This window comes from Callorhinus ursinus, unplaced genomic scaffold, assembly GCF_003265705.2.
Source record: "Callorhinus ursinus isolate GAN/ISIS: 27379988/994484 unplaced genomic scaffold, GSC_fseal_2.0 scaffold34, whole genome shotgun sequence".
In the NCBI taxonomy this organism is placed as follows: Eukaryota; Metazoa; Chordata; class Mammalia; order Carnivora; family Otariidae; genus Callorhinus; species Callorhinus ursinus.
This window is the reverse complement of record NW_027397096.1, coordinates 8698659-8725944: the sequence shown is the minus strand read 5'-3', so window position 1 is coordinate 8725944 and position 27286 is coordinate 8698659. Positions and strand designations below refer to the sequence as shown.

At 46.1% G+C, this 27286-nt stretch overlaps 1 protein-coding gene across 12 annotated transcripts in view; it reads left to right on the top strand.

Annotated features, from left to right (window-relative positions):
* Positions 1-27286, top strand: part of RFFL (ring finger and FYVE like domain containing E3 ubiquitin protein ligase) — a 61730-nt gene that overhangs the window by 21331 nt on the left and 13113 nt on the right. For 7 of the 12 annotated variants that reach the window (XM_025851256.2, XM_025851251.2, XM_073879452.1 and 4 more), the window contains exon 2: positions 25270-25457. In XM_025851256.2, the coding sequence (XP_025707041.1) occupies positions 25278-25457 (180 nt within the window). In that variant the 5' untranslated portion in view covers positions 25270-25277. Of the gene's footprint in view, positions 1-1589; positions 1787-10253; positions 10436-25053; positions 25167-25269; positions 25458-25504; positions 26173-27286 lie in introns of those variants that run through there. The other 5 variants (XM_073879446.1, XM_073879448.1, XM_073879447.1 and 2 more) reach the window with 4 other exon arrangements.

Genomic DNA, 27286 nt, shown 5'->3' with positions numbered 1-27286 from the left:
CTTCACTGAACCTGTTCCTGGCCTAGGGACTGACACCATCAGACACTGGCTGAAGTGGGTCCCCACATTCAAACCATTAGTCCAAACATGTTTATTAGTCTTGGCAGTATTAGAAAATCCATAAGCTCTCTTGTTAGGTGGCATGTTTTTAATTCCTATTTGATGAACTTGAGCCCATGGTGCTATTCCATATATTTCACCTGAAATCATCAGGTAACCATCCAAAGTTAATTTGAAGATTTATTGGGCTTGCTGAAACAAACTTAGTTCCACAGTATCACCTAACATCTTTATAATACTTTACAAAATTATTTCCCTTGTATCATTTTATTTGATACCTACAATACTCTGTTGGGTAGGCTTTATTATGCCTATTTTACTGGTGATTATAAAGCTACTTTTGACATTGAAGCGTCCATTCAGGTAAGACTTCAGAGAGACAACATGTTTTTACATTGCATTAAGCAACTGGTTTGTCTCTTTGTAGTTAAATATACCCTATTGGGTTCTACGGAAAAAGTGCCTTTGCTTAATAGGCAAGTGCTAAAGATCTTGCCTTTTATAAGGCCACTTTACCATCAAAGTAGAAGGAGGTACCCAGAGCCTGCCTGACCTACAGAAAGGCCTTGACTGTGTTTAGAGAACTTGATTGAAATTAATGGTGTGCCCACTCCAAATTCAAGCTTTTTTATTGTGCTTCAAATATCTAGAATTTGTTAAAAACCTATTTCAGGGGCGCCTGGGTGGCTCAATTGTTAAGCATCTTCCTTCGGCTCAGGTCATGATCCCAGGGTCCTGGGATCGAGCCCCACATCGGGCTCCCTGCTCCGCGGGGAGCCTGCTTCTCCCTCTCCCACTCCCCCTGCTTGTGTTCCCTCTCTCGCTGTGTGTCTCTCTGTCAAATAAATAAATAATCTTTAAAAAAAAAATTCAATAATGGAGTGTCAAACCAGGTTGATGAGTGAAGGGAGTCAGCACAAGATAGAGTAAGCTGAGTGTTAAGAGCCCAAAACATTTCATAGTATTTTCAGTAAACGATTACATTTGTAGGGTAATAAACTTTTGTGGAATTGGATTATGGAAAGATGAACCATAAGGGCTAGGAAATAGTCTCTGTTAGATACTGGTATGTGGCATCCAATTTTGTCGTTCTCCCCCCACCCCTGCTGCCCCAGTACTTGAGAGGATAAAAATGATTAAAAAGTTTAAAAATAAGCCCTATCATTATAAGTTAAAAAAAAAAAAAAAGAATGATTTTAGCCTACAGAAGGAAAAGCTAACGGATGGCTTGATTACCATCTTCAAGTATAAGAATAGTTTTTGCCAGGGGGATTTTGATTAATTGTTCTTCCTGTACTTCAAAGATTTAAGAGGAAATGGGCTTAATTTGAAGGAGGAGTAATTGTAATGAATATAAGGAAGAGTTTCTTGTGATCATCAAAGCTGGGAAACAGTTGAATGATTGCTAAAAGTGAGTTGAATTTCTATTTCAGTTATCTACTACTGTCTAGCAAATCACCCTAAAACTTTCAGTGGCTTCAAATGACAGCCATTTTTTTTTTAAAAGATTTTATTTATTTATTTGACAGAGAGACAGCGAGAGAAGGAGCACAAGCAGGGGGAGTGGGAGAGGGAGAAGCAGGCTTCCCAGTGAGCATGGAACCCGATGCGGGGCTCGATCCCAGGACCCTGGGATCATGACCTGAGCCGAAGGCAGACGCTTAACAACTGAGCCACCCGGGCGCCCCAAATGACAGCCATTTTACGGATCATGGATCATGATTCTGTGAGTTATAATCCAGGGAAGAAGGACCTACCACTTTACTCCATGTGATTTCATTGGACTAGGGGCTCCAACATGGCTTCACTCAGAATACGTGGGTCTCTGTGCTAGCTTTTGGCTGAGACATCTTGGTTCTCCTCCATGAGGTTTGACTCTGTCTTGGTCTCTCATCATTCATTAATCAATATTGGGTTCCTTTTATAAGGTGGTTGGCTTCCGAGGCAACCATAATGAAAGCCACAGGGCCTCCTAAGGCCTAGGCCTGGGAGTCCTGCGTCATCACTTGCCTCATTCTTTTGGTTAAAGTAAGTCACAAATGTAGCCCACGTCCAAGGGGAGGGAACTCAGTCCACTTCTGGAAGGGTAGAGTATCAACGTCGCACTGCAAAAGGCCATACAGTATGGTTGAGATTATTGTGACCAATTTTGGAGAGTTTATCACACTGACCTTAGGGATTTTTTTTTTTTTTAAGATTTTATTTATTTAATTGACAGAGAGAGAGAGACAGCGAGAGAGGGAACACAAGCGGGGGGAGTGGGAGAGGGAGAAGCAGGCTTCCCACCGAGCAGGGAGCCCCATGCGGGGCTCGATCCCAGATGACCTGAGCCGAAGGCAGTCGCTTAACCAACTGAGCCGCCCAGGCGCCCCTGACCTTAGAGATTTTTAATGAGAGACTAACTGATACATGTTTATTGAGTAGATGGTTTAGGCATTTGATTTACAAACTTGGCTGCATATCAGAGTCGTCTGGGAGCTTTTTACAAGCATGGATTCCATAGTACCAGACATGTTAATCAGTATCTTCTGGGGGGTGGTGGCACATATGGGACACTCTATGTCCTTTCTCTCAGGTGACAGTAAAATGAGGATGGAGGTTGGGGAAGGGAACAGGACTGATCCTGATAGGTATAATATATAAGGCAGAATGGTAGGTGCCTTAAGATAGGCCTGCTGATCTCCTCTTGCTTCTGGGACCTGGCAGGTTCTACCCTCCAGTCTGCCTAGGTTAAGTTCTATCTCCTTCAATCAGCCCATCATTAAAGGAATGTTTTTTGATGCCTCACATTTTTTTCTTCTCGTTTCTAGCACTTTTTCCTTCCTAGCATTTTGTAGGTTATAATTTTTATAATTTATAACATTTGTGTGATTATTTGATAGAGAGTAGACAAAAATATGTCTGCTTTGCTTTCCTGTGTCTAACACAGTACCTGCCTCATAAAAGGCACTCAGTGTTTGTTGAATGAATAAGTGGTTGATTGAATACATGAATGAGTGAAGTGATTTGAATTCAGTTTTAAAGGTTGGTTAGAATTGTGGACAGGTGGAGCAAATGAATGGGAAATTCATGGTTCTGAAGTGGAGGTGTAGATCAAACTGCTCGTGTAATTTCGGAAGATGAGAGGAACTGGTTTAGGAAGAGATGAAGGGTTGGGTCTTGATTGTACTTGCTATGCTAAATTCAAGGTATGGATCCCTATCTAGCAAGCATTCAGAAACAAGATGCTGAAACTGAAGGGTGAGACTGATTCCGGGTATTTCAATTTGGGGTTCTCTGACTAAAGGCTGTGGAATCGGTTCATTCAACAAACACTCACCGAGCTCCCCCCGTGTGCCACACAACTGCGTTATAGGGCAGGTGAGCAGGAGTCTGGCTGATAAGTAAGGAGCCAACTTGGTGAAAAGAGCTGTGGAGGATGTTCCAGGCAGGAAAGGAACCACAAGTGTGCAGACCTTGGGGGTAATAAGTAGTCTTTTTATTTTTGAGGAACTGGAGAGAGGACCACTAAGGGATTAGAGTGAGGTGAATGGGGGTGGGGAGCAGCATGAGGTCAAGCAGGAGAGGAAGACAGGGCCCACATCACACGGGGCTTTTGTGGGCTCTGGGGGGGTCTGAGCTTTACCAGAAAAGCATGATAGGAAGCCACTGAAGGTTTTAAAGCAGGAGAGTGACAAGCGGTGGAATCTGAGTACTATATGGAGAAGGAGTGGCAAAGAGGGGACCAGTCAGGAGGTGTTTGCTCTAGTTCTTGGGAAAGATAATGGCACACAGGGCAGAGTATGGCAATGTATATGGTGAGAATGGGCTATTTGTGGGATGGATTTAATTTCATTTAATTTTTTGAGAGAGAGCATGCGCGTGTGCATGAGCAGGAAAGGAGGGTAAAAGGAGAGGGAGAGAGAGAATCCCCAAGCAGGCTCCATGGCCACGTGGAGCCCAACGAGGAGCTTAATCCCACAACTCTGAAATCATGACCTGAGCTGAAATCGAGAGTCAGACACTTAACCGACTGAGCCACCCAGGCACCCCCAGATTTTTATTTTTTTTATTATTTTTTAAATAAATTTTTTAAGATTTTATCCATCCATTTGACAGAGGGAGACACAGCGAGAGAGGGAACACAAGCAGGGGGAGTGGGAGAGGGAGAAGCAGGCTTCCCGCTGAGCAGGGAGCCCAATGGATGCGGGGCTCGATCCTAGGATCCTGGGATCATGACCTGAGCCGAAGGCAGAGGTTTAACAACTGAGCCACCCAGGCTTCCCGCACCCCCAGATTTTTAAAAGAGCCAGTAGAATTCACTAGAGAAGGAGAGAGTGGTAAGTACAGAGCCCTAGGGTATACTCAGGGAGCAAAAAGGAGGAGCCAGGGAAGGACAGGGAGAAAGGTTGGTCTTGGAAGTCAAAGGGGAGTCAGCTACTGCACTTTCAGTGGAAACGGAAGGGGAAGAAGGAGCCTGCAGGAAGAACATGGGTAGGTCACCCATGGCTGGGGCTGCGGGGAGGTCAGAAAGGTGGAGGACTTAGGAAAAAGCCATGCATTCAGCCGTCAGAAGATCTCTGGTGACGTTGGAGAGAGGGCTTTCGGTGAAGTGGAGTGGAGTGAGCAAACACCTGTGTGACCTGCGGGTGAAACAGGGCACCAAAGCTTTGTGGGGGGAAGTAGGGAACTGAAGAGAAGGGAAGATGAGGCTGAGAGCTCGCTTCCGCAGACCTGCACGGAGAAGCAGGTGTGCCGAGGCTGATGTCTGCTGAGCACCGACCCCATGAGTGTCCCCGGGCTAGGAACCGCCCCAAGTCTGTTCTCTGTATCTTTGTTTCTAAAAAGGGTGCCTAGTAGTGTAGTGACTCTCAGAATGAATTTCCAGAGTCAAAGAATATGGAAGATCTTATTTTGGGGTCTGGGAAGGAAATACCAGAGCTAAGTTTTTCTATATTTTTATCTTCCTCTCTGAAATTTCTTTTTAGTGTTAGGTTTTAGATAGAACACAGCATATTTGTACAGTAGCCCTTGCTTAATTTGCTGTTACGTATAGAGATATTGGAGATGCGCTAATTTTTTTTTTTTAACTGATGGTCAGAAATGGTGCTGTTCTGGTCTAAGTGAATAAAGGGGAGTGTTTGAGATGGAAAGGAAAGAAGAGGCAGAAAGGAGGAGGGAAAACCAACATGCCAAGTCGTCTGTATGTTGTTTTAAACCTGTTCAAAACCCTTCAGCACTGTTTACCCCATTTTACACAGAAGAATCTTGCCGAGGTCACACAGGTAGTTAAGTGGTGGAACTGGAATTTGAGGTTTGTTTTACTTGGAAGCCTATCACTTCACTTTACTTCCCCTCTCCCCTCATCTGCTTGATGCTCTTTCATATTTTCCCATTTCATTCTCACATATTAAAATACCCATTTTACAGTCGAGGAATTGGAAGCAAAGATGAAACGGGTCGTGGTCCCATATCTCATGTAGGGCACCAGCTGGACTCCTGATCTCTGTGTTCTTCCCATGGTACCACTGCCTCAAAATAAGTAGTCGGAACCCAACTGAACTGCTTTGGTAAAGTAGGTGAGGAGGTTTCTAGTTACTCAAAGGAGTGGAGGAGGAGAGGGGCTGAGCTTAGACAAAGTAGAAAACAGTCATGACTTAGATCCCACTTTTTGAGCACTTAGTGTTGTTAAGGGCTTGCATTAATTACCTCATTTAGGTTCTTCATTTTACAGAAACAAGTAAAGATCAGGGAAGTTAAGCACCTTGACTGAGGTCACAGGGGAAGACTGAATTCTGTCTAACTCCGGGACCCATGTCCTCAACCCTGCACAACGCTGCTCTTTGGAAAGTTGCTATGGAGATATCAACTAGAGATGAATAAAAGACTTCTCAGCCCAGTGGTGGCTTGGTCCCAGTTGTATGAATTTGTTGGGCACCCAGTAAATAAAGTCTTCTGACGTTTCTGTAATACTCAGTAGCTCAGGTGTGGAAAGGCTGGGGAGTTAGAGGGGAAGAAGAACATAGAATAAGAGTTCAGTAAATCAAAAGAGGTCAATAAATCCTGCCTCGGGGTGTAGGACTGGTGGATTGCAATGGATTGTGTTGTTAAAGAAAGTTGTGTTTGAAATTCATTTTTATAATAAATGTAGTTCCGTTTGATGCAAGGTACCCTGGGATATGGAGGAAAGAATGCCAAGATGATAAGATGGGATCTTTGACCTCCAGAAGGTCAGAGAGGCAGGTAAAGTGCTTCGCCATAGTACGTGATTGAAGGGTATGGTGAAGTGAAAGGTGGAGAAGAAGTATAGGAAAATTATGTTATACAAACTGGCTTGTTGCAGATTGAGGGTGGCAGTAGGTAGGGCTAGCCTGGTGGGTGCCATCTATTTTCTCAGGAAGACCCCTCAGGGTTTTGGTCACTGTGTTTTAGGTCTGGTTCTCAGGTCACAAAATTTGTTTTGCTTTGTATCTGGAAATGATCAGTCAGTCTTTGGGAACAGCACTATATTCAGACTTGAGTGACTGTGCTCAGAACAGAATGACAATTTCTTACTCCAGAGTGAACGAGGCCTTTCCTATTGACAGGATTCTGGATTTTGCTGGGGTATTGCTTTTCTGTATCAAGAGATCTGAGAAATGAAATTTAATAATACCGAGCTTGCTTGGTGAGCATGGAATAATATGATAGAATACTTTGTGAGGAAAGTTAGAAAAAAGCTAAGGTTATTGATTGCCTACTATATGGTCGGTATTGTACTAAGTGCTTTTGCATACAGTAGGACATTTAATTCTCCCAGTGGGCCCATTATCCTCAATTTACAAACGAGGAAACCAAGGCTCTGTCCAAGCTGGTAAGAGGATGAACTTAGATTGGAGCCAAGTTCCTTGGATTCTAAGAGCCCATACCCCTAACTACTTCTATGTGCAGTTCCCATTTAAGCTTCATGAAAGAACCTTGTCCCACAGCAGAGAAGATGGTGTGTCACCTCGTTGCAGTATTTGTCTGCCTTGGGTGATTCTGGAGTCAAAATGACCCCCTCTATTTTTTCTAGATGTTTCTAAGTTTGTAGATCACACTTTGATGTGGTCACTTTTTTTTTTTTTTTAAGATTTTATTTTTAAACAATCTCTACCCCCAACGTGGGGCTCCAACTCACAACCTTGAGATCAAGAGCCACGTGTTCTACCGACTGAGCCAGCCAGGAGCCTATATGTGGTCATGTTCTTCGTTTAAATATGTTAATGCCATTACCCAAGCCCTTTTGTCCTCCTGTCTTCTTGCTTTTAGTTTGGAAGACATTGCATCTCTTTGGAGGGACTTTAAGTATATCTGCACACATTGATTTTGCGTTAATTTTATTATTATTATTTTAATTTTATGGGTTCTGAGATTCCTCCAAGCTCCTAACTTGTCACCCTCCTTCCTTCCTTCTCCACTGGATTTAAACTCAAACTGGGAGTCTGACTTTGGAACACCTGTCTGGCTCCAATCCAGTTACCAATTTAGCTGTGGCTCTGTGGATTGCTAGCTCTTGTTATTAACGTCCCTCCCTTCAGGCCCACTTCTATCTCAAATCAAATCCAGTTACTCACTGTACCTATATGTCCTTGATTTCCTACTTGGGTGTCCTTGTTTCTGTTGTGTTTTTGGCTTGGAATGTCATTCTTCCATGAAGCCTCCTTGTCTGATCCCTCACTGGGAGTAATCACTTCTTCCTCTGGGTCTCATAGTAGAGAATTCTCTTTTATGTCTCCTTTATGGCACAGTATACTTTCTGCTATATATTTCAGCAGTTTGTATACATGCCTTTATCTGTCCTACTAGACCATAACCTCATTGGGCAGATTTATCTGGTTGACGTTTTATCTCCTCTAGTGTCTAGTTCAGTTCCCTGCAGGTAACATAGTAGGCATTCGGTGTCTGTTGGATGAATGGATAAGCAGAATTTAAGTTTCTGCTCATTAGTTTGGATTCCCCCCTCCCCCCTTTGCTCTTCTTTTTTTCTCATTTCTTTTTCTTTCCTGTTAAACTTGCTGGGCTTTCCCTTTCACTGACTCACCCCGCTTGTCTTCACCACCCCCTTTTCTTACCCTGATTTTGCCCCATTCTTTTGCTATTAGCAGTCACTGTGTGGGAGGGCCACAAGCCGCTGGTCAGATCTTCTTCATCCTTTTGTGGCTTTATTCTGTCCAGGAATCATATGACCAGCATGGGCCGAGTGGTACTTACATTAAGATCTTAATAAAAAGACCATGGGTAAAGAGAATAGTCCTTAAGGTTTGTTATTTTGCCTTCAGTGGGAAACTTTCTGATCCACATTTCAAGGGAGAGGGAAAAGAATTCTTGAGTACTTGAGAGGTATAGATCAAGGCATATATTCACACTGAATTGTGGGGTGTTAAAGGTGTCTTATTTGACCAAAGAAAGAACGCTGGGAGCCACAGAAGCTTCCTCTAACTCTTAGTGTTGAATCCTGGAACTTTTTCGATAGCTGGAAGAAACATTAGAGATTTGTCATCTTACCTTCCTATTTTCCAGATGAGAAGACAGACCCAAGGAGGCTAACTGAGGGGTCCATAAAAACTGGGATATTCATTGTCCAGCATTTACTCCCAACACTGAATGTAGCTAGTGGGGAGAACTATTAGCTCTTGGGAAGTGGTGGAAATTTCACCTCAAGTGGGGGCTTCAGGTCTCTAAAACTGGAAAACTTTTGCTGACATGTGGACTCCGGTTGGTAGCTGGTTGGATTGGGGGTGCAGTGTTCACCAGAAGGGCCCTTTATTAACTGTTGTAATCACTCCTGGTGGTTACCTTCCGGGGATCAGCTCAGTGGGGATTCTGGCTGATAGGAATATGTTCCTTCTACTTTTGAAGAGGGGCCCACGTTTAATAATAAAAACATTTCCAATCTTCCTTGCTCTTCCCAGCCCCCGTATTCCACGTTCTGTTTCAGGCTTAATTTTCTTATCTCAGCGCATATTTGTGTTAAGTTTTTATTATGTAGGTCAGATGTCATTAGGAAGCATAGGAGAGACAAAGTGGCTTAGAGGCTCATGATGGGTTTTTGGTGCTCTTTAGGTGAATCTTTTCTACCTGACTGGTAGAATAATGTATTTTATTGTCCGTGAAATAGTGCTCAGTGAACCGGTTGTTGGCAGATATGAAAGGTTACCTATTTTGTGGCTAGGCAGCGGCTGTGTAATTAGATCGCCCAGAACAGGAAGTCAAGTGCAAACAGGATGTGCTTGTCTTTACTGTAACTTTGTGTGTCTGTGTTTTGAAACTTGGTGTAGTTAAAAGGTCAAGACTTCTAGTATTTGAGCTTGACTGAAGATGTCTCTGTTTCTGGTTTGAAAAGGAGTTAAGGCAACTAGTCCTTCACTGGCCTTGCCTTTGTACAGGTGCACATCTTTCTTCTAGGGATCAGGCCATTCTCCCTGGTGCATGATGGTTTTTCCTCACTTACACCATATTGCATCCATATGCTTTATAAAGTGAACCCCCTGAATGCCTGCTGGTCTGTTACTTTTGGTAGATGAGGGATCCAAGCTGTGCTTGGCTATTTATTTCTTAATAACAATAGGAAATCTTAGCCTGTAATTCACCAGCCTTTTAAATTACAGGTTCCTTTTGTTGGATTCCAGGATTTCTAGCACACCTTTTGAGTGTTTCCTGAGTGTGGTAGTTTACAAATTATCCTGGGGCTGTTTTAGTCTTTGAATTGAAAATTTCCTTGAGTGTTGGAGGCTGGATCTAATGCTAACTTGAACTGTTTTACCTCTATAGGCAAATTTCTGGAGAAGAGATTAAATAAGCAGTTTGCTTGGTGGGGGGGTATATGTTACTCAGCTGGTAAACAGTCTTAGGAACCCCTCTTTTCTGAATCCCCTTCTCATTCCTCATTGCTTCCCACTGCATGAAATCTGCTTTATTATGTTCATCAGCAGGCTGGATTTGAATAATCCTGTGGGGAATAATGTTGAGATCTGTGCCTTACCATAACCACTTGAGCTATTCCAGAACAGGTCTATTCTGATGGTCTCCAACCATAAACGAATGAATATGGGACAGGTGAAAGTCTGGGTAATGTTTTTTGTGCCATCTACGTCCTTGCCACATTGCAGACTATGCTTCCACTTTGTAATTCCAGGAGCAAGTAGGTAAAGTGGCACATCTTAGTAGCATCGATGAGAACAGCACTATGACATCCTGATGTCAGCACACGTGTTTCTTCTCTTGAATCTGTCAAGGAGCAGTGAATATGAGCCAGTCTGCACTCTATTGTGGGATATACCGGCAAAGAATAAAACCTGAAGACCAGGTTAAGCACAAGCGTTCTTCCCAAGGAGAGAAGATGATGAGGATACGAAGGTTTTCTTTGTGGCATGAGGTGAACTGGAAATCTCCATTTCTGCTTCTTGGGATAGATAGTGGGCATATCACATCCTCGCGGGAGCAGAAAACATTTCAGCAAAGTCAGCATAATTTTCAGATTGAGATCAGACATTAAACCAAGCCAAAGGTCTGTGGGAGGAAGGGAGTGGTTGGTCTGGATTCATCGGATTCATCGCAAACTCCCATCTGACTTCAGTGCAGCAGGGCAGTTACCGAACACGGGCGGGTGGTGTTCGCTTCTCTGAATCTGGGGGCCAAGGGGGTGGAGGGAGAAAGTCCAAACTGGCCGCGCTGTGGGAAGAGTGACAGACTTATTGGCAATGTGGTAGAATTAGGAAGAAATCTAACAGGCTGGGCTCCGCAGAGGCTAAACCACCTCTGAGAGAAGGTCTCCCGGGCTTACAAAGTTAAGAGCTGGTGGGAGGGGCCTAGAGTGCTTTAGTTCTGGGAGGATCATTAGAGAACAACATTGAGGGGCGTCTGGGTGGCTCAGGTCACGATCCCGGGGTCCTGGGATCAAGCCCTGTATCGGGCTCCCTGCTCCGCAGGGAGTCTCCTTCTCCTTCTCCCTCTCCCACTCCCCCTGCTTGTGTTCTCTCTCTCGCTGTGTCTCTCTGTCAAATAAGTAAATAAAATCTTTAAAAAAAAAAAAAGAAAGAAAACTACATTGAGTCTGTTGTAAAGGTATCAGCAGGTCTTAAAAAAAGCAGATAGGGGATAGAGCAGATAAATTCTGCCACTTTAGAGAACCTTGAAAAAGATTTTCTTTATTTGTAGCCAGCTTTTTTTTTGAGCACCTTTTAGGTGCTAAGCTCTGGAGTAAATGCTTGACATGCATTATTTTAATCCTTTCTATTATCCTTTAAATGTAGCAGGTTCTGTTGTTTTTGAGGAAAATAAGGTTTAAAGGGATTAAATAACACCAGGGTTTAGAATCCTCGTTGAGTCCACACTGCAATGTACATTTGCCTGCAGTAACTTGTGTGCGGTCCACTTTGGAAAGGCAAACTGGATGATTTTGGCCCTAGACAGAACTCATGTCCCCAAGCGCTGCCTTTCCCCAGGGCATTGGTTGTGCCAGAGACCCGCTCACCATACGAATCCCTGGCCTCGTTAATGTTTGTTTTTTCAAAGGTTTTATTTTTAAGTAATCTCCACACCCAATGTGGGGCTCTAATTTACAACCCCGAGATTAAGAGTCACACAGTCCACCGACTGAGCCCGCCAGGTGCCCCTTCCTTAACGTTTCCATCCTGGTTACCCGGTAGTCAGTCAGTGGGATAGTAGCTCGTGAAAGCAGCTTCTTTGGTCTAGAAAAAGCCTGTCTGGTAAATCCTGTTTCCTGCACAAGAGTACAGGGGGATCAGGCTCTTTATTCTTGAGGAGCTTTGTCATCAGTTTTGATGGAAGAAGGATCCTGTGGTAATTAAACTGCAGGTCCGTTTATTCTGTTTTCAGCTTGTTTGAAGACTGTACTCTGAACTGCTTTCTTTCCTGATTGACTCGCCCTTTGGGGCAAAATGCCTGGGCTGAAATTAAATGTGTAGGCTTCTCCGCTGCAGTGTTCAATCTGTCATCTCTCCTGAAGGCCACACTAAGAAGCAGCCATTTAATTGGTCAGACCCCGAGGGTGAGATTTTGGCACAAGTCCATTGGTTAGAATTACTTTTCCCTGAACTTCGTAGCAGATGCCGAGGTCCCTCTGCAGATATTTGTCATAGACTAGTTGAAACCCGGGAGTTTTCAAGAACATTTATAACTTGTGATTATTGTGTATGTTTTTCACTTGTTTACAACAGTTATCACTTCAGGAAAAGAGCTCATTTATTACTAGCAGAAAGTGAAACCTCTCTCCTTTCCCCTTCTTCAAATTGTCATTTTAACACTTTGCGCTCTAAGACCCTCGGCTGTGGTTTCTTGTCTCGTCTTGCTTGGGCTGTGCCTGTCGGTCACCACCAGCAAAGCTCTGCTTAGACCTGGGTGTATCTGGTAGAGCCTCTTCGATTTCTAGCATTTCTTGTCTCTGTTATTTTACTTCTCCATGTGTTGTTTTCACTGTAATTTGTATTCTTTGCAGTTCTTATCACAGTGCTGTGTATTCTGAACCAAAGCCGCTGGAAGGCCACTGAAGCCTTCTGTGCCTTCTCACGCAGGGAGGGGACGGACATGCCTGCTCTTGTTCATCCTTGAGGCTGTCCCTTTTCTGGCTTTCTAATGCTGTCATAACTGATAATTTTAACATTTTTCTGCTACTTCTGGAAACTCAGTCTGTTACTGTTCCTATTTTTCAAGTCATCTTAGCAGACACTAAAAACTTATCTTCAGCAAGTGTGAGGTAGGCATGTTCCTATTAGGCCTTTCCCTCGAGGGACTGCTATGGTTATTTGGGTTTAAAGCCCTTAATTTGCTCATCACCCTGGAATCATGACTGTGGCATTTTCAAGCATGAATTTGTGTCCCTTTTTTTTTTTTAAAGCTCTATTGCTGTTATCATTAGTAAGACTTCAAATACCTGGTGATCACACTTACCTGGCACCAAGGCTCAAAATTAAGCTGTAGACTCCTGTTTCACTCCCTTACCATGGGAGAATACTTGAATTTATACAAATTGTTAGCCCATTGATTAAATGCAGTGCTGCGAGCGTGCTCAACTCCTCAGCAAGTAATCCTGTGGGGCGGGGACCTTGCCTGGTTTTGTACCTCTCGGAGTCCTCGGGCTTGGAAGGGGGCTTGTCCGAAAGTAGTGCTAACCAGATAGTCAGATGAATTAAAGTTACCGGGAGGTGTCCGAGATGCTGGGAGAGCACAGACAGGGTCAGAGGAGGTTTTCCTGAGGAAATAAGTGCTGCATGAGGAGGGCTTGCGGGAGGTTCCTGAAAATCAGAATAAGCTTGGCATTTGAGGGTCTGGAGGACAGCAGCGGAGCTGGGGGCTAATAGCTAGGAGGGTGAGGCCCTGAGTGCTAAGGATTTGCTTTAATCATTATTTCATGGGCACCAGTGAAAACACATGTTCAAAGGAGAGTAATAGAGCATTAAGTAGTTGAGACAAGTCAAAAACCTTTCCTTTAGCTGGAACAGAGGCAGGCATGAATAGAAACTGAAACCTCTTAAATATGGATTAATATTTCTCTTTAGAAAGTTGGGGGTCTCTTCGTAGCATTAGTACCCTGTAAGTTTTAGTAGGTCGGAAATGCAGATGACTTACTGGATGTATAAATTAAAATTGTGGATTCCCAGGGATGGCTTTTTGTCTGCCGCACCTCTTACGAGGTCCTCAGGTGTTGAAAGGGTGGCTTGGTGCGTCAGTGATGTCCATGGTCTCTCCCGCAAGCAGCTCATTTACCTGCTCTCCAGGCACACAGGCTCTGAGTTACTAGTGCTAATGGGGAGGGAGTTGTGGGTGGTGAAAGCATCCCCCTCTTTCCACAGGACCACCAATTAATCACCCTCTAGCTGTGTGACCCTAGTGCAGTTAGCCAACCCTTAGGGCCCAGCCTCTGGGTTTACAGAAGGAACATTTTAGTTTGGATGTTTGCAGGATTATTGTATTAAAATACACAACAGATGCAGACAAAACCACTCACTTGGCACATGTTAGGTGTTTTGTAGTGTTTTTACTTTTACTTAAAAAACGATGTTTTCTAGGATCATCTGAGAAGGGTCTTCTGAACCCCTGAGTCTGAATACATTCTATTTCTCCCTTGTGTACCCCTTAAGTAACATGACAGGAAATTCTTTCACCTAAAACTTTGATCCTTTATATTAAAGTCTACCTTGAGAACTGGAGGGCACAGGAGTCCTAGTATCTTTGAAGTCTGACATCTTAGTGTGACTGGAGGCTCTGGGAGCTGGTTTGGAGAGAGGCAAACATTTAATCATTAGCCCCATGCCTTATTGTAATGCCTGCCATTTGCTGAATGTCTAGTACCATCTTCTGCTCTTTATGTAATGTTAGAAAGCTGGTAAAGGTGTGCTCCCTCTTTCTACTGAGCACCTACTCTGTGTCCAGCCTGTGAGATGTAGGTTAAGTTTATGTTCCACTGAAGCTCAGGAGGCCACTTTCTCAAGCTCATTCGGTTACTCAGTATTAGAGCCAGGATTTAAGGTCATGTCTGACTGAGTCTAAGACCAAAGCAAAACATAGTTGGGAATTTTCATTTTAACTTGTCTATTTTCTAAAAATTGAGCCCCAAAATGAAATTCCTATCTAGGAAATGTGCATTATCCACTACCCACATCCTAAGGACTGCTGTGGAGGATTAGGATTTCAAGCCTTTGGAAATGTTTTCCTCCTCTGTGTTCCAGAACACAGTGGTGAACAATCCCCTAGGTCCAGCCCAGACACCACTTCAGCAGGGCTGCCGATCTGATTCAGGCCTTGGGTTCTAGAGTTCCACAATATACCTGTCTCCTCTGTGACTTAGGTGTTCGGAATTCTTTATTCTAAAGTAGATGTCTGGGAAATGATCTCAGTATCACAGAGAACACATTTCACTGTCACAGGCCCAGCAAGTACTGTTGTGTACTCTGCGACTCACTTCCTCGCAGATGCAACAGTTGCCTATTTCATGCTCATTGTGTTGTCACCAGCAGTTTAAATCTTCCCTGGTCAGGGCGGGCACTGTAATAGGCAGGCTTACTGGAAAATTCCAGTTGTGACTCGGAGATTCTGTTTTAAATTAAACAGTTGTGAGGGATTTCAAATTTCCTTTCAAACTTATTTTTAAAAGTAAGCAGCCCTCCAAGTTGAGAGATGATTTTAAATTTCAGGTGAGTTCTTAAGATGAGGATTGATTCTTTATTATGTGGGTGATGTGATCAGCTGTGCCAGAGTCCCACCCAACCTCATCCCTTAGGTGGTGGGAAACTCAAGCTTGGTGTGAACAGAGAGAGAAGGAGCAAGAGTCATGTTGGGCTTTCCAGCTTTCCAGCCAGTAGTCACTATTGAACATCTAGGCTGTGGCCATTTTATAGTTTTAACATGTTAGGTATCGATCACTTACTATAGGTTAGGCACTTTATGAATATTTTTTTTTCATCCCTACACTTGCCTTCCAACAGAGAGGGATTATTCCTTTTATACAGGTGAGGAAAAAGGCTCAAAAACCTTAAGTAACCCATGCAAGGTTAGCTCCCCTTTGTTTTTGATAAAAGGACTTTTTTCATAGTCCCTTTATGTCACTGTAAATGTTGACAAAATGCTCTGGCCCTAAGGAGAGATAACTAGTACTTGCCTCATTGGCTGTATTGATAAAATACTTGAAGGTTCCTCTGACCTCCGTTTGTTCATTGCACCAATTTGGGTGCCTGCTGCGAAGTGGCACTTGCTAGATGTGGATAAAAAAGTGAAGACAGATGGGGTCCCTGCCCCTGGAGGTTCCAGTCTGCAGGCAGACAGCCTGTAAGCAAACATTTATAATGACAGATTATGGGCAGTGCCCAGGAGGGCAGTGGAAAGGGCAAGGAGAGAGCGTGTGACTGAGGGGGGCTCCTCTCCGTGGGTGGTGTGGGAGTTGTGACCTGAATGATGAGGAGGAGCAATCCAGGCAGGAAGGAGCTCGGAGTGCGAGACCGGCGAGAGGGCTTGAAGCTTAGTGAGCCAGGAGAGAAGCAGCAGGACATGAATGGGGAAGCGGGCAGGGACTAGTGGCATAGGCAGGGTCTTTTAACCATGCCAGGAGATGAGTTTTCCTTCTAAAATGCAGTGGGTGGGGGGAGGCGCCTGTGTGGCTCAGTAGGTTAAGCATCCGACTCTTGGTTTCTGCTCAGGTCATGATCTCAGGATCATGAGATTGAGCCTGGCTTCAGGCTCCACGCTCAGCGGAGAGTCTGCTTGAGATTCTCTTCCCCTCCCCCTCTCTCTAAAATAAATAAATAAATCTTAAAAAAACATAAAATAAAATGCAGTTGGATTCCATTAAAGAGCTTTAAGTGTCTGTGTGTGTTGGGGAGAAGGAATTGGAGAGAGGCAAGAACGGAAGCTGGGAAACTAGTTAGGAGCAGTTCTTTCATCCAAGATGCCATTTTAGACTCTGGAATTACAATAGAGCGCAAAATCCCTGTCTCATGTGTTTTGTTAATTCTGGTTAGGAAAGGCAGTTCACAAGTAAGCCAGTCATATCAGTTAGTGCTCTTATGCATGAGATTAGAAAATGACATTTAAACTGAGGGGTGAATGGCAAGAGGGAGCCAACTATGTGGTATCCTGGCAAGAAGAGTCCAGGTGGGACTCTTCCAGGAGCAAATAGCAAATTCAAAGGGTCTAAGGAGGGACATGGGCGTAGTAGATGAGAGATGGCAATGGAGATCACCGCGGGGGGACAGGTAGGGCTGAGAGAGGGATTTATGAAATCTTCAAGCTTAAAAATGGTAACCACAGCCACCTGACAGGGCTGTCCTTGGGAGACAGAGAGTGGACAGAGAGGGTGCCAAAGACAGCCTGGGAGCTCCCTACCTCACTGAAGAACAGAGGGAGTGGGGAGAACCAACAAGGAGGCTTTTGAGATAGGAGGCAAACCAATGGTGTAGAGCTGTGGAGAGTGTTTCATGGAGGAGGGAAGGGTTGCTCGTGTCTGGCACTGCTGGGAGGTTGAATGAGAGAGAGAGAGAAGTGGCACTTGGATCTGGCCACTTGGGATTCCATGGTGACCTTGTGAAGAAGAAATTAGGTAGAATGGTTTAGGTGAGACTGGAGAGGGTTAAAGAGTGAATTTGAGATTGAGGAAGTAGAGTCAAGTATTTGGAGAAATTTCCATGTAGAAGAGAGCCGAGAAAAGGACCTTTACTGAGGTCAAAATATTTTGTTACTATGTTTTGCAAATATTCTACTAGATGCTTTAAAAAACTTTTAATGGAAATATGAGTAGAGAAGTATACAAATGGTAAGTATACAGTTTAAATTAACATCTGTGTATATAACTAGCACTCACACTAAGAAACCAAACGTTACCAGAAGCCCCCTTGTGTCCCCTTCCATTTATTTTCCTACCCCCGAGGATAACCACTCTCCTGTTTTTTTTTTTAAATAGATACTGATAAGCTTATAGCTATATAGGCTTTTTTTTTTAAGATTTTATTTATTTGAGAGAGAGAAAAAGAGAGAGCATGAGAGGGGGGAGGGTCAGAGGGAGAAGCAGACTCCCCTCTGAGCAGGGAGCCTGATGTGGGACTCGATCCCGGGACTCCAGGATCATGACCTGAGCTGAAGGCAGTCGCTTAACCAACTGAGCCACCCAGACGCCCACCACTATCCTGTTTCTAACACCATAGATTAGTTTGCCTGTGTTTGAATTTTGTATAGACGGAACTGTTTAGTATGTGTTCATTTGTGCCTGTCTTCCTTCACTCATCGTTAATCTGTATTGCATGTATCACTAGTTTGTATATTCTCACAGCTGTATGAAAATACTGTCATTTGTTTTTCCATTCTCCTGTTGATGGACATTTGGACTGGTTTCCAGCTTGGGGCTGGGACAGTCGTACTGCTGTGAACCTTCTCGTGTACTCTTTTGGTGAATGTGTTTCTGTTAGGAATTATACCTGTAAGTGAAATTGCCAAGTGATGGTGTATGTGTATGTTAGCACTTTATACTGTGTGTTGTACCAGTTTACACTGTGTGTGTGTGTACATGCGTGTTGTACCTGTTTACACTTCTGCCAGGAATAGTAGAGTTCCAGTTGCTTTAAATCCTTGCCAATAGTGGCTAGTATCCAGTTTTCCCATTTTAGCCATTCCAGTGGGCGATTGGTGTAACATGTTGGGTTGTACTCTGTACTTCCTTCGTGACAAGGGTGAGTTGTTAAATCTGGGAGATCTTGGAGTGTGCCTGTGTGCTGATGGGAAAGCTCCCGTCGAGATGGAAAGCAAAAGCTCTGTATACTCTGCAGCCCATTTCCCTGAGACTGATCGTTATTATTTGAGTTATTGTGGAATCAGGACGACTTCTTGTAGCCCTCAGAGCACCGGCTTCACAGTTGAAGTGATTTAGGGTCCCATCTTGGCTTTACTACCCTCTAGCTCTGTGCTTTAACAGTTATTTTACTCTCAGAACCTTGGTTTTCTTACCTGAAAATGGGATGAAATCTCTAATGTGCCTTGCCGGATTGTGAGGATCACATGATAAAGGTAGACCCCAGCTCAGTGCCTGGCAGATGAGAAGCATCCTTCCAGTGAAGAATGACTGCTTTCTTCTTTTCTTCTCAAATCATGTAATTACTTATCCGTTATTTCAGAGAGGCATAGCTAAGCCATATTGATAGGCTTTCATAGCATTTCCTTTCAGAGTCATTGCAATTGTACTTTAATTGCTTTTTTAAGGATAGTATACAAGATGAAGCAAAATGCATTCTGTATGAATGATCCTCAACGTGGACAACTTTTCCTAGTGCTCTTACAGCCCAGCCGCTTTGAACAATTCTGGGAATATGGTAGTGACGGCAGGCGGGCTTGCCACGGAGCCGCTTTCTCGTTTGCCACGTCAGAAGGGTACTTCTTTGAGGATTGTGGGCATCGTAATTAGGTTTTTTAAAAAGGATTTTTGTGAAGTCTTACACAGTGGGTTCACCCTAAGTCCGTTTATTCTGAGATCTTCAGTTTGTGAAAAGCCCGTTGCTGCAGAAGTACCTTGGCACGCAGAGCAGTTAATTAAAATCCAGATAGATTGGAGGAGAACCTTGGGGACGTGACTTTACTGCCTTAGATTTGGGTGGTTAGCAAGGTGGTTTGGAGCTGCATTGCACACTAGCACCTACTTTCCTAGGGCCCTCACGACATTCTTACCCTTCTGCTCCATGGGTCCGTTCTGACCCTTCCCTCCTCCTTGGGAAAGCCCATGACAACCACTGATCCGCTGAAAATGATTTGCCTGGGGGCAGGTGAACAAGTGGAGAAGTGACTGTCTTAAAATTACTTAGGATTCTAGGACTTAGCGGGGAGAAGTCACATTCTCTCCCTTCTTGCCTCTAACTATGACTGTACTCAGCCTGCCTGGGCTAGGTCATTTATCTTACCCTGTTATTAAAACTGTAATTTCCTGTTCAGCAGAGCTTTGTCTCCCAAGAAATGCCAGCATCCTTGTCAGGCTGACAAACCCTCAGGTGCTGACTAGCCGTCCTGGCCCCCGCCCGCAGGGCTCCTCCACAGGGAGGAGCAAGTTTTCTCATCCCCCTTGGCCTGACACCTCCCCTCTTTCCCTCGGGGCAGGCCCAGTGGAGGAGGCGGGCCCGGCCGGCTTCCAGCAAGCTCCGTGGGACAGAGGTGGGAGACTGCATTTGAGGCCAAAATCACCAAGTCCTCTTTTACGAGGAGGGTGAGGGGACTGGGGGTGGGGTGGGGAGAGTTTTAAGCTCTGCGAGAAGATTTGGTCATTTTCTTTCAAGATCGGGAGGCTTGCAGATCGGAGAGCGGAGTTTCTCCCAGTGTGGCCATAGGTAGAGCTCATCACACGCCCCGCAGCTGGTTCTGCTTCCAGCCCTTCGGCAACATCATCAGATGCCAAGTGTGCCTGTGGTCTGGCCAGGGCCAAGGGAGGAGAAAATACGGCCAAGTTTGTATGGCAGTGTTCAAATGACCAACTCTTTCCTTGCACTCCTTGAAGTAACCCCGAATATAGTTGTTATTTAGGCGTAGCATTTTCCAGTTTGGCAAGAGAGTACTTTTAACTGACCCCTTTAGGAAATGGTATTTAAATATAGGTCAAAAAGAGTAAAAGCCTAGTCTCCTGACGTTGGTACCCCTGTTCGGCTGGGCTGAGCAAGTCTGTAGGTATTTTAGCCCCGGAGACTTTCCACCCACCCCTTTCTGTGCCAGTCCCTTCCCTGCGTATACGTGTGCCCAGGATAAGACTCAGCCCTCCACCTGCACGGGGAGGCCTAGGCAGTAACCGAGAGGCACATTTCAGGTCTTCTCCCAGAGCCAAGTCCTTCTGAGCCTAGTAACCAGAGACTTGCGTAGGCTGACGACTTTTCTTTCTGAGCTCGTCACAGGAGGCGGTTCAGATTAGAAGCAAAGTTGGGGCACCTGGGTGGCTCAGTTGGTTAAGCGTCTGCCTTCGGCTGAGGTCATGGTCCCAGGGTCCTGGGATTGAGCCCCGCATTGGGCTCCCTGCTCGGCGGGAAGTCTGCTTCTCCCTCTGCCTGCCGCTCCCCCTGCTTGTTTGGTCTCTCTGTCTCTGACAAATAAATAAATAAAATCTTAAAAAAAAAAAAAAAAGATGAGAAGCAAAGTTGAGAGAAAATAGTGCTGAGGGAGATAGGTTGTCTTGGTTCTCGGCTTGAGGAAGAGCTTTCTTCGCTCTCCTGCCCGGACGGCAGAGTTAAGCGAGACAGCAGGGCCTCATTGGGCCCGGAGGCCCCTGGGGGCCAGGACCTGGTGGGCATGGCTTTTGCTGTTCCCAGGGCCCAGCACGCCGCCGGCCGCCGGTGCTCCCTGCGCGCTCGGGAGAACACAGGAATTTAAACGACAGACGGCTGGCCGGCCTGCCTGCCATTATTTTCCTCTCGATTGCGCTTTACCAAGAGGGCCTGGCCCTCCTGCGGCAAAGTCCTCTTCGGCTCTTGGAAGAAATTGCCCCGCCAGATTCCTTGTGCGCAGGAAAAGTTTGTTTTCGTCTTGTGGTTAACTGCACCCCCCTCCTTGCCTTTGTACTTCATTCGTTCACCTTTGTCTGAGGAGGCTGTAAGCTTCTCTTGGATGACTTCCCTCTTCCCTCCGTTCCAGTCTCTGGTGAGAGGTGACCTTTCTCCTGCCCGCAAAACTGTCGGCAGGTCACCTTTCTTTCTTTTTTTTTTAAATTTTGTTTATTTATTTGTCAGAGAGAGAGAGTGCACACAAGCAGGGGTGCAGCAGGCAGAGGGAGAGGGAGAAGCAGGCTCCCCGTGGAGCAGGGAGCCCGATGCGGGGCTCGATCCCAGGACCCTGGGATCATGACCTGAGCCGAAGGCAGACGCTTAACGACTGAGCCACCCAGGCATCCCAGCAGGTCACCTTTCTTTCTGCTCCTGGCCCTTACTCCCACCATTTGTTACCAGCTTCCCTTCCTCTGCAGGCTCATCTTTGGGGGCTCCTCTACAGTCGATGCATGCGTCTGCATCGCCGTCTTAGTGACCTGGATCCTCTTCAGCTCCGGCCCTTCCCTTCACGGCCAGAAGTTTCTTCAGAGAATAGTTTATCCTTGGGGTCTGTGCACATCCTCACTTCCCTGTCACTTTCCGACTTACAGCTGTCAGTCAGCTTCTCTCTCCCTTACCTACTTGGGCCAAGAGCATGCTCACATTTTCCTAAAACTAGGTCCATTGGGCATTTTGTATTCCTGTATTCCACTCTCCAGGTCATTCAACAGCATCAGTCATTTCTTCTTGAAACTCAGAACCCTCTTCCAGATTGCCCACCTCTGAGCAGTCTTCCTGCCACTGTTGTGCTGGTTTCCCCCGCTAGCCCTTTAGGTTGGGCGCCCCTGGGGGTTCTCCCAGGCCATCCTCTGTGACCCCCACTGTCCAGTCAGTCTTTTGCCCTGTTCGGCTTTTCATGCTTCTGGTGGTCTGAGGATTCCCAGACTTTCTCCTCAACCAGGACTCTTCCCTTTGTGTGCTGTGTATCCACCAGCAAGTCCCCCGGGTACAAAATGCAACCCATCATCACAATTGCCCCCACACAGACACATGCCTTGTCCTGAGGGCTTTGTCCCTTACTCCCCTTAACGATTCCACTCTGTGTCCTGTTGTGTAATTCAGAGACCCTGGGATTCGCCCAAGACTGTTTTCTCTCCCCCTTCTTCCACCGCTTCAATCCATTGACACATCCCACGAGTTCTGTGAGAGATCTGTCTGTCCCTTTCTCCTCCTGTCTTGCCTCTGCCACACCAGCTGTCTGCTTCCAGCCTGCCTGTCAGAGTGCCCGCTATAAAATGCAAATAAGATCACAAAACGTGATTCCTTGAACTGCTCATTGTGTCCCACTGCCTGTAGGATAAAGTCCACGTTCCTTACCATGGTTTTTCGTGGCTGCTTGTTTGCCTGCCATACCCTCATCCATCCCACCCCTACTCTTGGCCCAACCAAACATTTTGTAGTTTCTTTAATGCCCTGTTGCATGCTGTTTGCTTTTTCTTGAAAATTCCTTTTACTCTGGGCTTCCTGATGAATCCCCAGCTACTCCAACAGGAGGATACGTGTGGCACATCATTTGAGAGGTCTTCTCTGGTCACCCCTCTGTCCCTGAAGAGCTGCTTGTGTCTCTATCTTCATAGCCCCCGGTACGCTGTACGAACCTCCGTTAAGGCACTGATTACTCTGAAATTTCTCGTTTGGGTTTTACATTTCTTGTTCCTCTCCTTGACCATGAACTCCTCAAGGGCAGGTTCTCTGCCTTACTCACCTAGTGCTGGAAACAGCAAGGCATTGGCTTCACTAAAGGTTGCATGCCTGGGTGAGTGGAGATTCTGACAGAGGCCAGCAAATCACCCACAGCCTTGTCCCAAGGCCGCTTTGCTTCTTGCTTTGTCCCCAGCTCCTTCAGTTACTTGACCCATTCTGCTGATTTTGTCACGGATGTCCCTGTCTCTTTTTGGGACGAGTCCGGAGAGCCAAATGGTAATTGTGGGGAAACCTCTAGGTTTCCCTTTTATTTGAGCCTTGCCAGAGAAACTAGCTGAAGCATTGTTACAGTGCCCGGAGCCACGACTGATCTTTATTTAGTACCTCACAGCCTGGAGGATGTCCGGTGAGAAAGTGGAAGCACAGAAAGGGAGAACTTGTTCTAAAGACGTACGTAGTCAAGTGGGGCTTGGGCCCGGGTCTTCTGAGCGCGGGTCCTCTGTTCCCTTGTATTATCGTATGCAGCCTCAGGTGCTTTTGTCAGCAGCTGATTTAGAGAATTGAAAAATCCCTCTCTCCGAGGGGGGCCACGCTGCTATTATCACCCTTATCTTGCCAACAGAGAAGTCATCTGTTTAACTGCTCTTTCCTTGGTTATTCCATGTGAACTATTCATTACAATTGTCTTCTGGGAAGTTAGAGGCTGTGGACAAGTAAGAGTGAGTCAGAGAGGAATGTTGATGTGTAGGAAACGGAAAGAATGAACACGATTAGTTAAAATTCAAATATCGCGTGATTCATTCAGTAGTCCTTGTTGAGCCACCTGTCTGCTGGGCACTGACCGACTGTCATGGTCCCTGTTCACACGGGGGCCACAGGCAAGCGGGGAAGACAGGTGTGGATCAGACCTGCCTATAAAAGTGAATGAATTCTAGGGGCGCCTGGGTGGCTCAGTTGGTTAAGCGACTGCCTTCGGCTCAGGTCATGATCCTGGAGTCCCGGGATCGAGTCCCACATCGGGCTCCCTGCTCAGCAGGGAGTCTGCTTCTCCCTCTGACCCCCTTCCCTCTCATGCTCTCTATCTCTCATTCTCTCTCTCTCTCAAATAAATAAATAAAAAATCTTTAAAAAAAAAAAAGTGAATGAATTCTAGATCAGGAGTCTCGGGAAGTGCTGCAAGCTAAAAAGGCCCAGGAGTCGTTGGGGGACTTGAGGTTATCGCTGTGTGAGGTTATATCTGTGTTCCCCCTGCTGGGCCTCTGGCTTCCTCTGTGAGATGACTAAGGTTGAACCAGCCAGCTTCTTGTTAGTGCTTTCCAGCTTAGCACGTCTCTGAACTGCGATTTAATAAAGGCACTTACTATAAGTCAGGAGGCAGAGAGCTGAAGGTACCGTTCTTTTGTGTGAACTGGTGATTGAGCAGTAACACTAAATGTTTCATTTATTATCTCTGTAAGCAGAGAGTTCAGGCTCCAGATGTCATAGAGGCTGCCGTGGTCTGCTGAGAAAAGCACACTCTTATCACAGCGATGCTCAGCGTTTTGGTGGACCCTTTCACAACTGTAGTTTATTCTGACATTTGAGGGATTGGGTTTTCCTCTGTGATCTTAAAAAGTCATCTATCCCTTTGTCCCTACTACCCATATTTGATATGTAAAATGGGAATCCTATTCCAAAACTTCTTAATAAATCCACCGAGGCACCTGTTCAGCAAGACGACACACATTAGTTGAGCATCTTCTGTGTGCACGACGCTATTCGGCTGCAGTAGACACAGGAATAAGTTGCCCTGCCCTCAAGGAATGTATGGTGTAGTGGCAGCAGGCAGAACAGAGAGAGGTGCTAAGGGACAGGTTTAGGTAGAATTGGAAGTACAAAGGTAAGAGTAGTTCGTGCTGTTGGCCGGCGAAGGGAAAATCAAGGGAGGGGCGGTATGGTCTAGGAAAAGAACATTAGGTTTAGGGTCAGAAGACCTGGGTTTTCAGAATCTCCGTTCTCTGTATATTAGTGGTGCGACCTGGACTTCTCTGAGCCTGGGTGGCCCCATCCGTGTAAAGGAGATAATACCCCTCCTCTCCACGGTCAGCGTGAATATGGGATCACACGCGTGTGATAAAGTTCCATGTCTCTGAGCTCTAGGAGCAGGTTCGTGTCCCTGAATAAAGAGGGTTTCAGGCCACTTGTAATTGCTAAGTCCATTTTTTATTCAAAATTAGATCTCATTAAACCACAGCAGGGTTCAGCAACCTTTCAGAGGTAGTGCGCCAGCTCGGCATCCCATGTTGTCCTGGCAGATCTGGTGTCTGTGCTCTCCTCCTGGGAGCAGTGGCAACTGTGGTGAAGCAGGAGGTGGCAAGGAATTTGTGGCCCCCGAAAACACGTCCTCACCTCGACCCCTGACTCTGGCAGCAGGTGTGGACTGAGTAGCCCTGCTCATGGGCGCCCTCGGGAATGGGGGAGTGGAGCAGAGGTGTGTCTTAACTCTGACCTTTCTCCCCTTCCTCCCTTGCACCAGATTTTATCATGTGGGCAACCTGCTGCAACTGGTTCTGCTTGGATGGACAGCCTGAGGAGGCCCCACCAGCCCAGGGAGCCAGGACGCAGGCCTATTCCAACCCTGGGTACAGCTCCTTCCCTTCCCCAACAGGCTCGGAACCAAGCTGCAAGGCTTGTGGGGCCCACTTCGCAAACATGGCCAGGAAGGTGAGTGTTGACTTCTTGGCCTTCTTGGCCAGCTCGGCCGCTACAGCCTCAGCCCTCGGGCAAGTCTGCTGACCCCTCCACAGTGCCTGCCACCTTGCCTTTGCGGTGCCAGTAACCCACACTGGATCCTTTCACAAAAGCATTACAGAAAAGCCACCCAAAACCAAAGCATCTCAGCGTCGATTTGGACCCAGACAGGCCTGAATTCAGACCTCAGCTCTGCTGCTTACTAGCTGTATGACCTAACCTTTCTGAAGATTCTTTCCCCCCATCTCTAAAATGGGGGTACGGCCGTCATGCCTATCTCACAGGGTCGTGAGAATAACATGAGGTGGGCCACCAAGGGCCCCAGCACCGTGCGGCATGCGGCAGACACTGGTGTCACTCCCTTCATTAGCTGTCGTCGTGAACGCCTGACTGCAGATTGGCTTGGTCTTTGTATCCCACGCAGTGCCGAGGACATCTCATGTACATCTAGACCCCAGCAGGACAAAGACTGGGGCTTCTTTCCTGTAGCGATTTCATGAGAAATGCTCGGCAGCTGTGTTTTCCAGATTAGCGAGCAGCAGGGGAAGTCACTGGCTGGGTGATGGCATGTGGGTGTGGGCCATCCTTGCTCCAGTGCCCAGAGGCAGCCCATTCTCCAAGGTCAAGCACGACCGGGGCTGAGGGTGAACCCCGACCTGCATTCTGCATTTGTCTGCAGAAGAGAGAGGTAGGTCTGTAGCCCTGGATGTGAGGTTAAAGTGGCAATGATGGGAAATATAAGAGGAGAAGCTACTTTAAAAAATTTTTTTAGAGAGAGAGAGTGAGAGAGGGAACACAAGCAGGGGGAGTGGGAGAGGGAGAAGCAGGCTTCCCGCTGAGCAGGGAGCCCGATGCGGGGCTCGATCCCAGGACCCTGGGATCATGACCTGAGCCGAAGGCAGACACTTAATGACTGAGCCACCCAGGCTCCCCGGAAAGCTACTTTTTAAGCTATGTGCTGTATGCCAGGGACTTTTGTGAGCAATTTAGATCTTTTGGTTTCATTTAAGCCTCACAGTAACTCTATGGTAGAGGTTTTAGGGTCCCTAAACTCCCATTTTACATATGAGACACTGAGGTTTAGAGTGTAACAGTTAAGAAAGAAAGAAACTGTATTTGTCAAGTTCCTGATAAATGGCATAGGAGAGATGGAAATACTCCTTTTCCGGCTCCATAGGTAGTGGCCCAAGATCACATGGTTATTAAATGGCGGAGCTAGGATTCAAACCCAGCTCTTTGAACGCTCAGGCTGTCTCCCAGAAGACATTCAGCATGTCCAAATTCCTGCAGCCTGCTGTGCTGACCACCCGTCCTTTTGTACCCACAAGCTGAAGGAGGATTGGCATTTTGCCTGCGCCTCGCTGTAGTGCAGTGAGGCTGGGCACGTAGCAGAGCTTTGTCGTGATGTGCCTGGCTGCCCCGGTCACCGTGAGGACACCACCGGAGAGGCCGCTGCGGGTCGCAGGGGACTGTGGTACAGCAGGCTGCGGTGCTGCTCCCTTTATACTGAGACTGGAGGATTGAGTCTATAGATGGAGGCCGAAGCAGGGACTAGAAGGAGCTCGGTGCCACATGGCCTCAGTCTACTCAGGGATGGAGACAGGGGGGTGGCTTTGGGATCTGAGGTGAAATGGAAGGAGGCCCAGGGGCGACTTGTCACATGCCCGGCACTGAGCTTGGCGTTTCACATGTCTTCTCTCTTTGAATCCTTAACGAAATATATACTATTATTTGTTCCCATTTTATTTATTTATTTATTTTTTAAAGATTTTATTTATTTATTGGAGAGAGAGAGAATGAGA